Raw genomic sequence first — 12,577 nt, 5'->3', positions numbered from 1 at the left:
GTTATTTACCTTGAACCGATCGTTAACTCCTCTCTCCGGCTGAATGAGAATGTGGAGAGAACATTACAAAGCTACGCCAACGCAGGGCATTTAGTAAAGGCCAAATACACATCTTTGGTCAAGTACCAGCACAGCTGGCTGCTGGGACGGCAGCGTGGGGACAGCAAGCAGGGTGGGGTGAGGGAAATAAGGAGGCTATAACAAGAATGGCCCATGTCAAAGTTTTTTCTGACCATGCAGTGAAATACAGGAGCCTGACTCTTTTATAAAGTATGTGCTTTTAAAAATTGGGTTTGGGGTATTCTCTCTATCTACAGTATAAGCATCACTTTCCCCCATAAACTCTGATGTTTCATTTCCTCTCAAGTAGCCTCTAGAAAAAAGAAACAGACCGTATGACAATCTCACATATTTATTCTATAACTGATGGTTTCAGTGTTTCATTTAAGGTTTTCACTGTTGTACTGAGTGAAATATTCAAATGAAAGACACTATTTTTCAGTGGATGCATCATTAAAAATTGATTTCATTTTATCTATTTTACCCAAAACTATAAGGATGAGAAGAGTAACATCTTCACACTGACTTTACACCACAAATTAATTTTATTAGACAACATTTTGATCTCAATTGGAACCTGGTAAAGATTTAGCATTTACATATTTAAGTACATTTGTGGTTTGAAGTCAATGTGCAGGCGTTACATTTTCATAAAAATCACTTTATTTGTCTCTGTATGCTTGCACACCTGTACTGTGCATCTTTTTCACATATTCCCCTGTCATTCAAACCCATCTGTTTAGTCTATTTATCTCACTAAAGTTATGCAGTGTCTTATAATTTTATGGTTTTATGGTTCTTAATGCTTTTTATTGCTCAATTGATTTCACCGTTTTATTGTAATCTATTTATTTTTTGTAGTGTTTTCTAATTTTATGACTTGTGTCTTTTATCGCTCGTATTTTCTTTCTTAATTTAAACCGTTCTCTCACCATTTACTTATTTTTTATTGTTGTCTTAAGTAGGTTCTATTAAATCTTTTTCCTACATTTGCATTTTACAAGTCACCTTGTTTTAATTTTGGTATTTCACTTGTATCTTGGTCTGCATTATTCTCCCAATCCAATTTACAATCAATTGTAAACCATTTAGGATAAAGTTTGGGATCTAGATTAGAATTGAAAATAAAGTTATATGTGTTTGAACAAAACTTTCATCACAGTGGATCCAGCAGCATTTGAGGGATTAATTAAAATACAATTAAGCTTTCAATCTACATAATTGATTATATCTCCATAAACTCCAGTAGCTGTGGGGTCTTTGAGGGCCAACTACATCCATCTGTAAACAGGAAGTAAGGATCACCGCTTTGTTTACTATGTGCCCCTAACCTTTGACCACAATCTGGGTGGTTGTTATGACAACTGACGGCTATAGGGGTGACATATGTCTGCCACAGTTCAGGTCTTCATTTCCCCTCCTCTACTGTGGATGAAAAGGCGGGGGGGTGGGAAGTAAAAGAGGGAGTCAGAGAGAAGATGTCTAGTGACATGTGAATAAAAATGTTTGAAAATTGTCTCTCTTCTCTTTTTTTTTGTGATCTCTCTCTGTTTCTTTCTGTCTTCACCCTCCTTCTCTTTGAGATGAAATTCGAGAAGGCCTGAGTGAATTTCTCTCTATGTAGTTCAAACTACTGCTGGAGGGGGCATCTCTTCACTGCCAAAGCAAACCGCCCTCAGCGTCCAAGCCACAACGAGCATCTCTAAACTGAGACTGAAAGCTGCCTGTGACATTAACACAAGAACATTATGTAACAGGGAGGCAAATCTTGATTTAGCTCTTTTATGTTCCTGTGGGCTGAACAGCGTACGATAGCGTTTTATAGAGGTTTTGTCATCCTGTAGTGTCAAAGTGTGTGTATGAGTGTAAGTGTGTGTGTGTGTGTGTGTGCCTGCAGGGAGGACACAGCTGAAAAAGAGAGGAAAGGGAAGCAGCCAAGCATCCCCCACCACAGCCACCTGCCCATCTACTGATCATTCATACACACTTCCACCTGTAACCCAGCACACATAAATGACATCCAAGTTCACACACATATATAGATACGTGTATTCTAACATATGCAGAGCGTAGAAACATGAGCACGTACGCATTGAAAGCCTACCTGGAGACATGCACAGAGTCACACACACACACACACACACTACTCACCATGATCTCATCCTAAAGCAGAGAAGCCACAGAGAGAAGGACAAAGAGGGGAAAGAGACACAGCAAAAAGAGAAATCACTTAAAAGAAACAAGAAGCACCAGAAAATAAGAGCAGAAGAAAATACAATTAAAGAATAAGATTAAAGTGTGTGAAAAGTAGAAGACGATTTAAATGCTTTCAGAAGGAAAAAGAAGAATGTAAGTCATGCAAAAGCTCTATATTTGCCGTAAACGTATATAATTGAATTGATACTGTGACACATACTATGCCTGTTTTATAATTGGGTCGTATTTTGTTATTTCCTTCTGAGGAGGTTTTGTTTCTTAGTCCTGTTTGCTCGTTTGTCTGTTATTTAGCACTTCAGCATCTCAAAAAAGCACCAGTTCTTCCAGCTACACCATCAGGTCGTCGCTATAACAACTTGCAAAGAGGAACACCTTTAAAATGTCCTTCATCTCCTCTCCAGCCGTTAATACCCTAAATAAATCATGCTAGACACATACAGATATTCACATCTGTCTTTTGCCTGTATTAACACTAGCATTCATAACTTATTTTTACTGATATTTCTACTGTTTCTATTTTGTTATTGTTGAGTCGTGTCAAAAAGGAATTTGTTAGTATGTGACAGACAATGAAGTTTCTTAGATTTTGAATCTTGAAAATGTGTGAACAGATTTCAAAGACATTTTGTGGAAAATGAAATAAATTTAGGGAAGTGATTTGTTTTTTAGTCCAAAATGCACATCTTTTAGATTTTTTTAGAGGATTTCTCAACCTCTTGTCCCCAGTATTTTTTTTTTACTGTTTTCTCATCAACTACTGCACTTACTTGAATGAAAAAAATCTGTCACATGTATTGCATGACAGTCTATCACTATGCGTCTGTGATCCAGATGGAGATTTAAAATTCCAAACCACTTTCTGTTATTAAAATGACTGAAAGATTTTAAGGATTGTGCAACCTTGGCAGAGGTATGTGCTCTCTGGGAGCTTTCTATTTGATATTGATTTTTATGATTGTTGTTGTTGTTGTTGTTCAAGCCGTAAACTTTTTCACAACCGACTTCAGTTTCTGCTGACATCACCGTGACTTTGTTTCATGATCAGACAACTGTTGTCCATTAGTGTCTGTACAGTAACATGTAGAGGGCTGCATTGTGTGTGTGTGTGTGTGTGTGTGTAGGATATGGACTGTTGCCCAGGGTAACAAGATACTGTATAGCTGCACTACATTTAGCACGGGCAAAACCGAGAGCTGAGTGCTAACAGAATAAAGCCTTGGGGAAAGACTGGATGAAGTTCAGATGTTGCGTTGCTGGCCAACAGACAAAACAGACTTGGATGTTCAGCCTGGAATCATGTTCCCGCAGCTCAAGAGTAGCTTAAAGAAATCGACACACCTCTGCGCCATAAACCTGTAAAAACAACAGCGAAGTGGACGGGTCTGTATGTTTGTGATCAAAGCACCTGATTGCCAGCTGTCTTCTTCTTGTTCATTTGGTTGATCCTCTGCTGAGCGCTGCACAACGAAAAACACACACATCAGGAGATACTGTCAAAACACCACGTGAACTGATGAATCTGTGAGCACTTAACGATGCAGGAGCCACGCATTTAAATGCTCAACGCTGGAGAGAAAGAAATGAAAAACAGAAAAAACTCACTTGGCAAATCCAATGAAGTCCTCATGGTTGGTGTTCATGTAGGACAACTCAATGTCTATCAGCAGCAACACCTGAGCGAGGAGGGTGAGAGATGCTATCAGCGAATGCGCATTTGTTTTACATTTACTGATCCGACTTGGGGAAATTCATAGCTTCACGAGAAATTTTGGTGTGTGTTACCTGATCCTTGGTGCGGTTTTCTCTGTCCCTGATGTGCTGGGTGACGATCCTCTCCATCTCCTCTCTCAGCATGGGGTACTGAGCCAGCTGTGAGCATAGAGCACAGTAGGTAGGTAGCAAAAAAAAAAAAAAAAAACAGACACACACGCAAGCACACACACAGTGTCACAAGCTTCAATAAACCACCACATTACTCTTCTCACTGAACCACAACACACAGTTCCACCATTGCAACAAAAATACAGAAACACAATCAAAAATGTTTTGAGGAGTTTATCCCAGACTCAGCTCTAGCCAATGCACACCCTGACCAGTGGGTGGATTTGAGTAAATTTAATGTGCAAAATATCTATTTGTTGCCAATATGGAACAAATGCAGAGGGATAGCACAAAGTCTGTGATATTGCCACACAAACACAGAATAAACAATGTTCCTGGCAGAAAAGCTTCCTTTTCCCAGCACACTGTGGGTCTTTTTTCCATGAGCTCATTGCAAACCCACGAACGCAGACATTGGTGGGCCTCCAATGTGACACAAACACATTTGGAGAAGTGTGAGAGGAAAAGAAGAAAAATCGAAACCAAAATCACAGAAAAGTATAAGCTGTTTTCGTGCAAGTTGCAATGCATCTTTCATGTCTGGCAGATGGTTTTGGAGAGTGAGTGGATATCAGTAGACTTCTTTTTTTTTTTTTTTTTGATTCCCAAGTTGATTTGCTGCTTCCTGGGTTTAGTCCAATTACAAAGCACACAACATCCATAAAGAATAGATGCTTTATAATCATGGGACACACTGTTATAATAAATGCCAGTCTAATCACTGGCATTAAAACCTGTTTATAACATGGAATCAATTGTGGCGACTACATTTAGAATAAACTATAAATGAATAAAAATACATTCTGAGGTAATTTAAATATTCATTTGTTATGACTTGTCAATGCCAACGATCTCTCCAGTGAAGCATACAGCTTGTGCTTTTAATATTATAATATATCAAGTAATAAATAAGGTCATTCAACTTGAATATCTCATCACAATCACACTGTATAAAAAGTCCAAATCTGTTTAGTAAGAGCATAAATTTACAGTGTTTTCAACTTGGTGAGCAGCAGTAAAAGAAGACAATAGCAGCTGTAACAATGTCACCATTGTCTTATTATCAGTGGAAACACTGTTAACTGATTTGAGTGTTTTATGGGTTTTTTCTTTGTGAATTAGAAGTTGTGGAAACCACAAAAATGAAACATGAACAAAACAAAATTTGATAAACTGTATTTGATGTCCAAGCAACTGAAAAGAACATAATTTGTGCAAATAAAGATGCATTACAACTTGAAGCCTGAAAAATCTGAAGGGTTCTGTGTCTTAAAAAACACAACACAGTGGAAAGAATTGTTTTTGGTTGTTTTTTTTGTTTTTTTACAAACAAGGCTGCATGCAGAGATGCTCACATACATTCAGATTGACATGCGATGCAAAGGAGCAGGAAGGGAGGGATGGGATAGAGGGAGGGTGGAGGAAGACTTCAAACTGACCCCTTTGTGGATTTTCCCAAGCACTGTATATTATAATACAGTATCTTTAAAAACAGTAAGTCTCTGAAAGTGAAATCAAGATAAAAGTGTGACAGAGAGGAGAAATCCAAAGGAGGTCACGCTCTCTTTTGGTCATTTGCTTTGCGAGGAAGCAGCCGGTTCAGAGGGTTAGAGGACGACAGGATGGAGAGGTCGAAAAAGAAATTTTAAAAAACCCAAAACGGTAGAAATAAAAAGACGCTCAAAGAACGTCAATTAGTCAGTGAGTGGAACTACACAATCAGTCACGCCACTTAATTAAAGCATACTGACAAAGACAGAAAAAATATGACTTTTAGAAGGATTTTTAGACATCATGAGGTCAAATATAAAATAAAATTATTGAACATGCAATGTTGAGACGCAACACTTTATTAAATTGTCAATATGTGGCCAATAATTGACAGAAAACAAATGACAAAGAAAGTGAAATTAAAATGTGGATTATATGGTAACACTAGTAAAATCTTGGATAAGTAAGGATAGACCGATATCTGCTGGAGGAAAGATTTGTGTATTTGTTATACCTGCTTTCAGTGTGTAATAAGATCTACACTTTTAAATTCTGATATTTTTTATATATTATATATTTATTTTCCTTTTTTTTTTTTTGTTAAGAGTGGGCATTTATTCTCAGTCAGTTTACAGAATGAATTCATTGTAATACATTGAACATGAGCTGGGTAATCTTTTTAGCCATGCTAGCGATGTGGCTTTAGGGATGGTGATGTTAGCTGATCCCCTGTCTTTTCATACAGCGCCATCATCAGGTGAACATTTTTATTTTATTTGTCCAATACTTTGTTTTACAACTAATTAGTCATAATACCTGCAAAGCTAATAATATTCCATCAGCCTTATAGTACTTTGTGCTAATTAGCAAATATGAACGTGCTACCACGCTAAATAAAATGGTGAACATGGTAAACACTAACCTGCTAAAGTTTAGCATATTTAGCAGCTAAACATAAGCATGTTAGCATGTTAATTATAACCTCAGAGTGCAGCTAGCATGGCTGTCGACTCTTGTTTTAGTATATTTATTAGGCATAAATGAAGGCAAAAAAAAAATCCTATTACAATTCGTGTTAAATTTGGTAAAGTATTATAAAAATCAAAAATCTAAGTCAACATATGGTTCATAATTTGTAGGTGCAGTTTTTACAAATGTCAGCTTAAAATTTTAAAAGTATTGGGAAGTAAATCTCCGCCAAAATGTGTCATAAATGGTTCAATTAATTTTGGCTTTATGCAATAAATTGTACTCATCACACCACAGAAAATTATTCATTAAAAAAACGTCCATGTAACTAAACAGCAAAGCTGACCAAGAAGTCTTCATCATTCTCCCTATTAAAGATTTAGAAAGAAAAATAATATTCAACTCTCATTATATCTATTTAGATCTAACAGTCAGTCTTCAGCATAAATGCCACTTTTTGCTACTATCCTTTAAGGAAGCAGTTTATGCCTGGTTTTGTTATTTCTTTCACATCTCCTGATATCAATTATTAGTGGAAAATTAGCGTCCAGCCATCGGTCTACCCCTACCTGTTAACAAAGATAGTGAAAGTGGTTTGGTTCTCTTTGGCATTTTACCTTTTGACTACACTTTTGTATGGTGAAGGTGAGTTCGCTGACTACCATATCTATACACTTCAGTGTGGGCTCCTTCAGCTTTTGGATCTGCTTTTTCACTATAGCCTCAAAGGCGAGGTCAGGGGTGAACAGCCCCGTCCTGTAGGGATAGGCAGGCGGCACGGAGACAGGGGTAAAAAAAAAAAAAAAAAAAAATTAAAAAAGGAGAGAAAAAAAGGTGGAGAGAGAGTTGCAAAAGGAAATTTAAAAAAAAAAAAAAAGGCAAGTGGAGAAAAGGGAGTCAAATAGAAACAAGTGATGGCGAGGGAGAGGGACAGTACATGGATAAGGTGGATAGAAATTGGATATGGAACAGAAGAAACAACATATTTAAAAAAGACAAGGAGTGTGAGGGTTGGGGGTGGGGGTGGAGGGGGGGGGATAAACAGCACAGAAGGAAGAAAATGCAAGTGAGACATTTGGTTTCCCCTCAAGCCATTCTAAAACAGGACAGAGCTGGAGTCTCTCTCTATCAATGAAGAGCAAAGAGAAAGAGAAGATGAGAGAAAAGAGAAAGAAATAGAGAGAGGTCCCAGCCTGAACAACTCCGACAGCCAAAAAACTCCAAGCGACGCACCGAGAGACCGCAGCTGTGCACCCCGGCGTTCAGCCAAGACACTCTGATCCCTCCTCCCTGATCCCCTTTCCCTGCCCATCCCTCCTTTTCCTCTTAACTTTCCAGCGGGAGCCTAATCATAACATATATCATCCCAAAGGCCTCCAGGTTGTTGCAGTCCAACCGCTGTTGAAATTGTTTGGTCACAGAGGATCAATTTGGATAAAGACTACTACTCTTTCTCTTGGCCACACTCACAACCCTGAGCGAAGCCCCCCGAGGCCTGTTGAAGTGCACTTAAAACATAATCGTCATGGCTCCTGTCTGCTGCAGGTGCACGGCTGCTGTCTCACACACAAGGAAGTCTGGACGCTGAGGTCATCCAATACGGCTGCCAGTTATTCATAATAATTGACACATGATCTTCCAAACAAGTGTATTACTTTGTGCACAAGCGAAGGTGGAAAGAGTATCTTGCTCATGGTTTCTGAGGAGGATTATTTTGTTAACTTAAATATTTCTGAAGTAGAACTACATCAGAGTTGAAAATTACTCAAGATCTTCACAGCAGTGGTCATATTTTCTTACGCTGTGTCCCAATTCTACACTAAATAGCAATTTTTCTGCAGGCTTTGAGTAAAGCAGTTAAGAGTGTGTGCATACCACAAAAGAGACAAAATCAAGTATAAAGTCAAAAGTCTGCATGCATAATTCAAAACTATTGAGTTTTTAGTCTGCTGTTTATGCAAAAAGGAAATGTAAGAGCTGCTCACAGCTGCAAAAAAAAAAAAAATCAAACAATTTGCTCCAGGTAGATCTGGAAAAACAAACAAAAACTAATCTAAAATCTTGTCATGTGATACGGAAGCCCAGAAGTGCTGAAAGATTGTATCGTTTAATCTTGTTATGCACACAAGATAATATTTTGCACACATTAGTGTCTTGCGCAAATAACTAAAAAAATAATAATAATAATAATAAAAAAAAATCTTATCATCACAGTACAATGACAGTTACTATATATATAGTCCATACTATTAGAACATGGTGTGGAAGTGGGGCACAGCTCAAAATTAGCCTTCTGAAAAAAAACAGGCAGAAACAACCTGACTGAAGCTGCTAATTATTGCTTTTCAAAGTGTATTTGAGTAAAATACTTCATCAAAAATGTAAAAAGTGAGTTTCCAGACTCAAAAAGGAACAAGACCATGAAAAAGATACTCAATTCTTGCAAAAATAATGCTGATAATTAGTTAGAAACTGTCCTGAAATATTATTTAATCAAAGCCTTAAATCTGATTCATAAATTAATTTTTTTAATATCACTGACTCTTTTTTTGGCAACCATATATCGATAACCACTCAGCTTCCACACTGTTTTGTTTTCTCTTCAGCACAGCTCTCTACCACGGCCAGTCTGTCCAGCCAAACCCGTCCAAAGCAGTCCAGTACAGGCAGGCAGGTATACCACAGCCCACCCTGCCACTCCAGCCTCCTCGCTGTCCGAAAAACAGCAGAGGCTGGAGGGAGCCAGGTGGTTACAGTGGAAGGGAGTGAACAGCGGAGGGACTTTGCAGATGAGGGTTGAAAATAAAAAAAAAAGTGCTATCCACTGTTTACTTTTATTTTTTTTACCTTTTTGGTACACTGCCTAACCGTATTGACTAGCTCAGAAATGACCATGTCCACACATTTGGTGCAAGGCTCTTTTATCTTCCCAATCTGCCTTTTCACAATGGTCTCAAAGGCCATGTCCGGGGTGAAGAGGCCAGTTCTGCTCGTCAGAGAGAGAACCAGCCACGGGGCCAAAAAAAGAGGAGGATGGTGGAGAGAAAGAAAGAAGGAGGGAGGAAGGTTGGGTAAAGAGAAAAGTGTTAATTGTAAAGAAATACCCCCCATGTATGAGCTTTTCCCAAATGACAAACATAAACAGACACAAACTAGTGGGGGAAAGGGAATGGAGCCAAAATTTTCAACAAATCAACATGTGTAAGGAAATATCAAGTGACATTGGGTAAATATTAAGCAATTTCAAGTTATTTGTTGGCTACTTTGATTATATCCAGTCATTTTCCCTCAAAAGATGTTGAGAGTTAACGTGTTACTATAGACTGGATGGTGTGTTATTCCTGAGGAGGATGAATGGGATCTCACTTGACACTGAAAACTGAATGTATTTAATTTATTTCCATGGAGGAGTGAAGGTTTTTTTCAGGGTTTCATTGTTCAACATTTCTATCTGATTGGAGTCAGTTGCATTACAACTGGTACAACTACTCAAGCACCTATAACGCCATTGCAATGGCAAATACATAGTTTATATAGTCCTGGACTTGGTTGCACTAGTTTGTACATAAAGTCTTTCATAAGTTCTTGGTTACTACAAGCAAGTTTCAAACTGCTGATTTATTAAATCAGGTTGCACTATTCAAACTTAAGAAATGTCTTAGCTAGTAAACTCAGATATGAAACAGACCTTACCATGATTCAAACTGACAACAAACAAACTTAAAAAAAAAAAGAATGACGATTCATACACAACCTCCCTTTTTTGCCTTGGTAAGTGTCAACATCTGATTTCTGTGGGATTAAAGGTGCTTGTTTTAAAGGGATGGCCACTAGAAAAACCTGACAGTTTTGAAGGCGTGCCCTGGACCCAGATTATTTCAATAACATGAATGTGCCAAACCAAAATCTACTTTAGCACATGTCTGAATATGGACTTCCATGGCATTTTTTTTTAACTTAAACTTGAATTTAAGCAACCAAATTAACCCAATTATTAATAAATTATCATCTGGTATTTTAGCATCAGGCTAGTGAAATCATTGAACAAACATTTAGGCAATTAATGTAATTAACTAATAAGGTTACAATATTTTTTAGTGAAATGATATATGTATATTTTCTACACGCAACTACTCATTTCTCAAAATACTGAAGCAAGAGAAAAGTAGATAAAGTTGAAATTAGTGGCAACATAAACCAAAAATATTCTCTCCATCATAGAAATAAATTAAATATTTCTCTGTAAAGCACAGTGATGTTTCACACACTTGTTACCTAGAAACAGATGAGCAGCTAGACTGTAAATCAGTATTTACCCAGAAGTATAATTTAGACAGACCAAAGCACTATTTGGCACCAAATATAAACTGATCATTTTATGATGTTTTCAGTCTTATTGGATGATAAAGTATACAGTGAGAAAGTTGCAGAATTTCACCAACCAGACAGATGACTGACAAACACAATAGCATGAATAGACAAACAAACACAAAACACAAGGGAAAGCCAGAAAAATAAGTATCATGCAACCAGTAGTCACCTATCTGATCCCAAATCTCCTCTGTCAATTTTGTTATCAGTATGCAACAGAGCACTCAGTCTAAGTCTAGAGGTCTTGGCGATTAGATTGGCAAAGTCAGTTGGATACAGCAGAGGTGACTAAGACGTAGAAATAGAGGGAGGGAAGGAGAGACGGAGGGGGGAAATGAAGGGCGGACGTGCCTGATGCCATGAATGTTCTTGATGGCGTAGCTGATCTCCTTGCGGAGCTCTTTCTCATCAAACTCCATCTGAAAAAGAGATAGAGAGAACATCAGGAAGCATTAAGAGCTCACACAGACTCACATAAACTCATAATATATGTGAAACTTTCCGCTCGCTAGACTCCTCTATTCTGTATTTTTTTTCTACAAATTTCCAAATACCATGTCAGCTCATAAAACGCATGTTTCGAGCTTATTAAGAACCCACTTCTACTCATATATGCCCTCCGTTGTTTTTGTTGTTTTTGTCAGTATGATCCATATTTTCCACAAATTAGACCAGTGCAACAATATCTAAGGGGTTGTTAGACGATTAAAGGAATAGTTTGACATTTTGGGAAATACGCTTTTTCTTGCCAAATGTTAGATGAGAAGATTGATACCATCTCACATCTGTCTGTTCAATACAAAGCTTGAGCCAACCGGTGATTAGCTTAGCTTAGCTTAGCATAAAGACTGGAAACAGGGGGAAACAGCTAGCCTGGCTCTGTCCAAAGTTTTAAAAAAATCTACCGACTACTGTAACACCTCTAAATTTTGTCCGTTAGCATGATGTACCTTATTTGTTATGAAAGCAGAAAAAACATTTATACAGAATTATATTCATGTTTTCCAACTTTTTTTGTCTTTTTCTTGCAAATTACTGGATAATTTGACCTCTTCAGACCTTTAAAAGTGATTCAAAGTAGACTCTATTTTACAAGTAATGTAGGAAACCACAGGGTTAGACCAGCTATGCTTAACCGTTTCTTAAATGTCTTGGCTGCTTTTATGTTGCAAACCTTAATCACAGATTTGACTCTTTTGTTCTGTCTAACAGGCTGTAACACTGAAAGTTGCTTTCAAGCTGAGCTACTATATAAAAAATCTGTTTTTAATATGTTTGTCCAAAAATCTCACTTTTTATTTACTGCAAAACCACAATCTTGCCTCAATACGTTTTCATACTAACTTCGAATGATGGATTATAAACATATAAAACATAATGATGAACTGACTTCTATCTGGCAGACAGTGGGGGTGTTCTGTGTCATGAGTCAAGCTTTTGGTTAGGAAGCAACCTGCTCTGTCTTTTCAGTGAGAAACGCACGGGGCCTTTTTTCTGCAGCCTCTGTCCCAGACATTAAGATTTATATCCTCAGAGGGAGGGCGAGAGAGGACGGATGGATGGATGGATGAAAGGAGGGAGAAGAAGG

At 37.7% G+C, this 12,577-nt stretch overlaps 1 protein-coding gene across 2 annotated transcripts in view; it reads right to left on the bottom strand.

Annotated features, from left to right (window-relative positions):
* dnm1a (dynamin 1a) overlaps nucleotides 1-12,577 on the bottom strand; it is a 58,318-nt gene that overhangs the window by 26,463 nt on the left and 19,278 nt on the right. For both annotated transcript variants that reach the window (XM_042395966.1, XM_042395965.1), the window contains exons 9-14: nucleotides 11,341-11,408; nucleotides 9,466-9,604; nucleotides 4,060-4,146; nucleotides 3,880-3,950; nucleotides 3,683-3,734; nucleotides 2,212-2,223 (exon numbers count right to left, since the gene is read on the bottom strand). In XM_042395966.1, the coding sequence (XP_042251900.1) occupies nucleotides 2,212-2,223; nucleotides 3,683-3,734; nucleotides 3,880-3,950; nucleotides 4,060-4,146; nucleotides 9,466-9,604; nucleotides 11,341-11,408 (429 nt within the window). The remainder of the gene's footprint in view (nucleotides 1-2,211; nucleotides 2,224-3,682; nucleotides 3,735-3,879; nucleotides 3,951-4,059; nucleotides 4,147-9,465; nucleotides 9,605-11,340; nucleotides 11,409-12,577) is intronic.

This window comes from Thunnus maccoyii, chromosome 19 (assembly GCF_910596095.1).
Source record: "Thunnus maccoyii chromosome 19, fThuMac1.1, whole genome shotgun sequence".
Classification (NCBI taxonomy): Eukaryota; Metazoa; Chordata; class Actinopteri; order Scombriformes; family Scombridae; genus Thunnus; species Thunnus maccoyii.
Note: the sequence above shows the minus strand (reverse complement) of the source record. Positions and strands in the feature narration are given on the sequence as shown.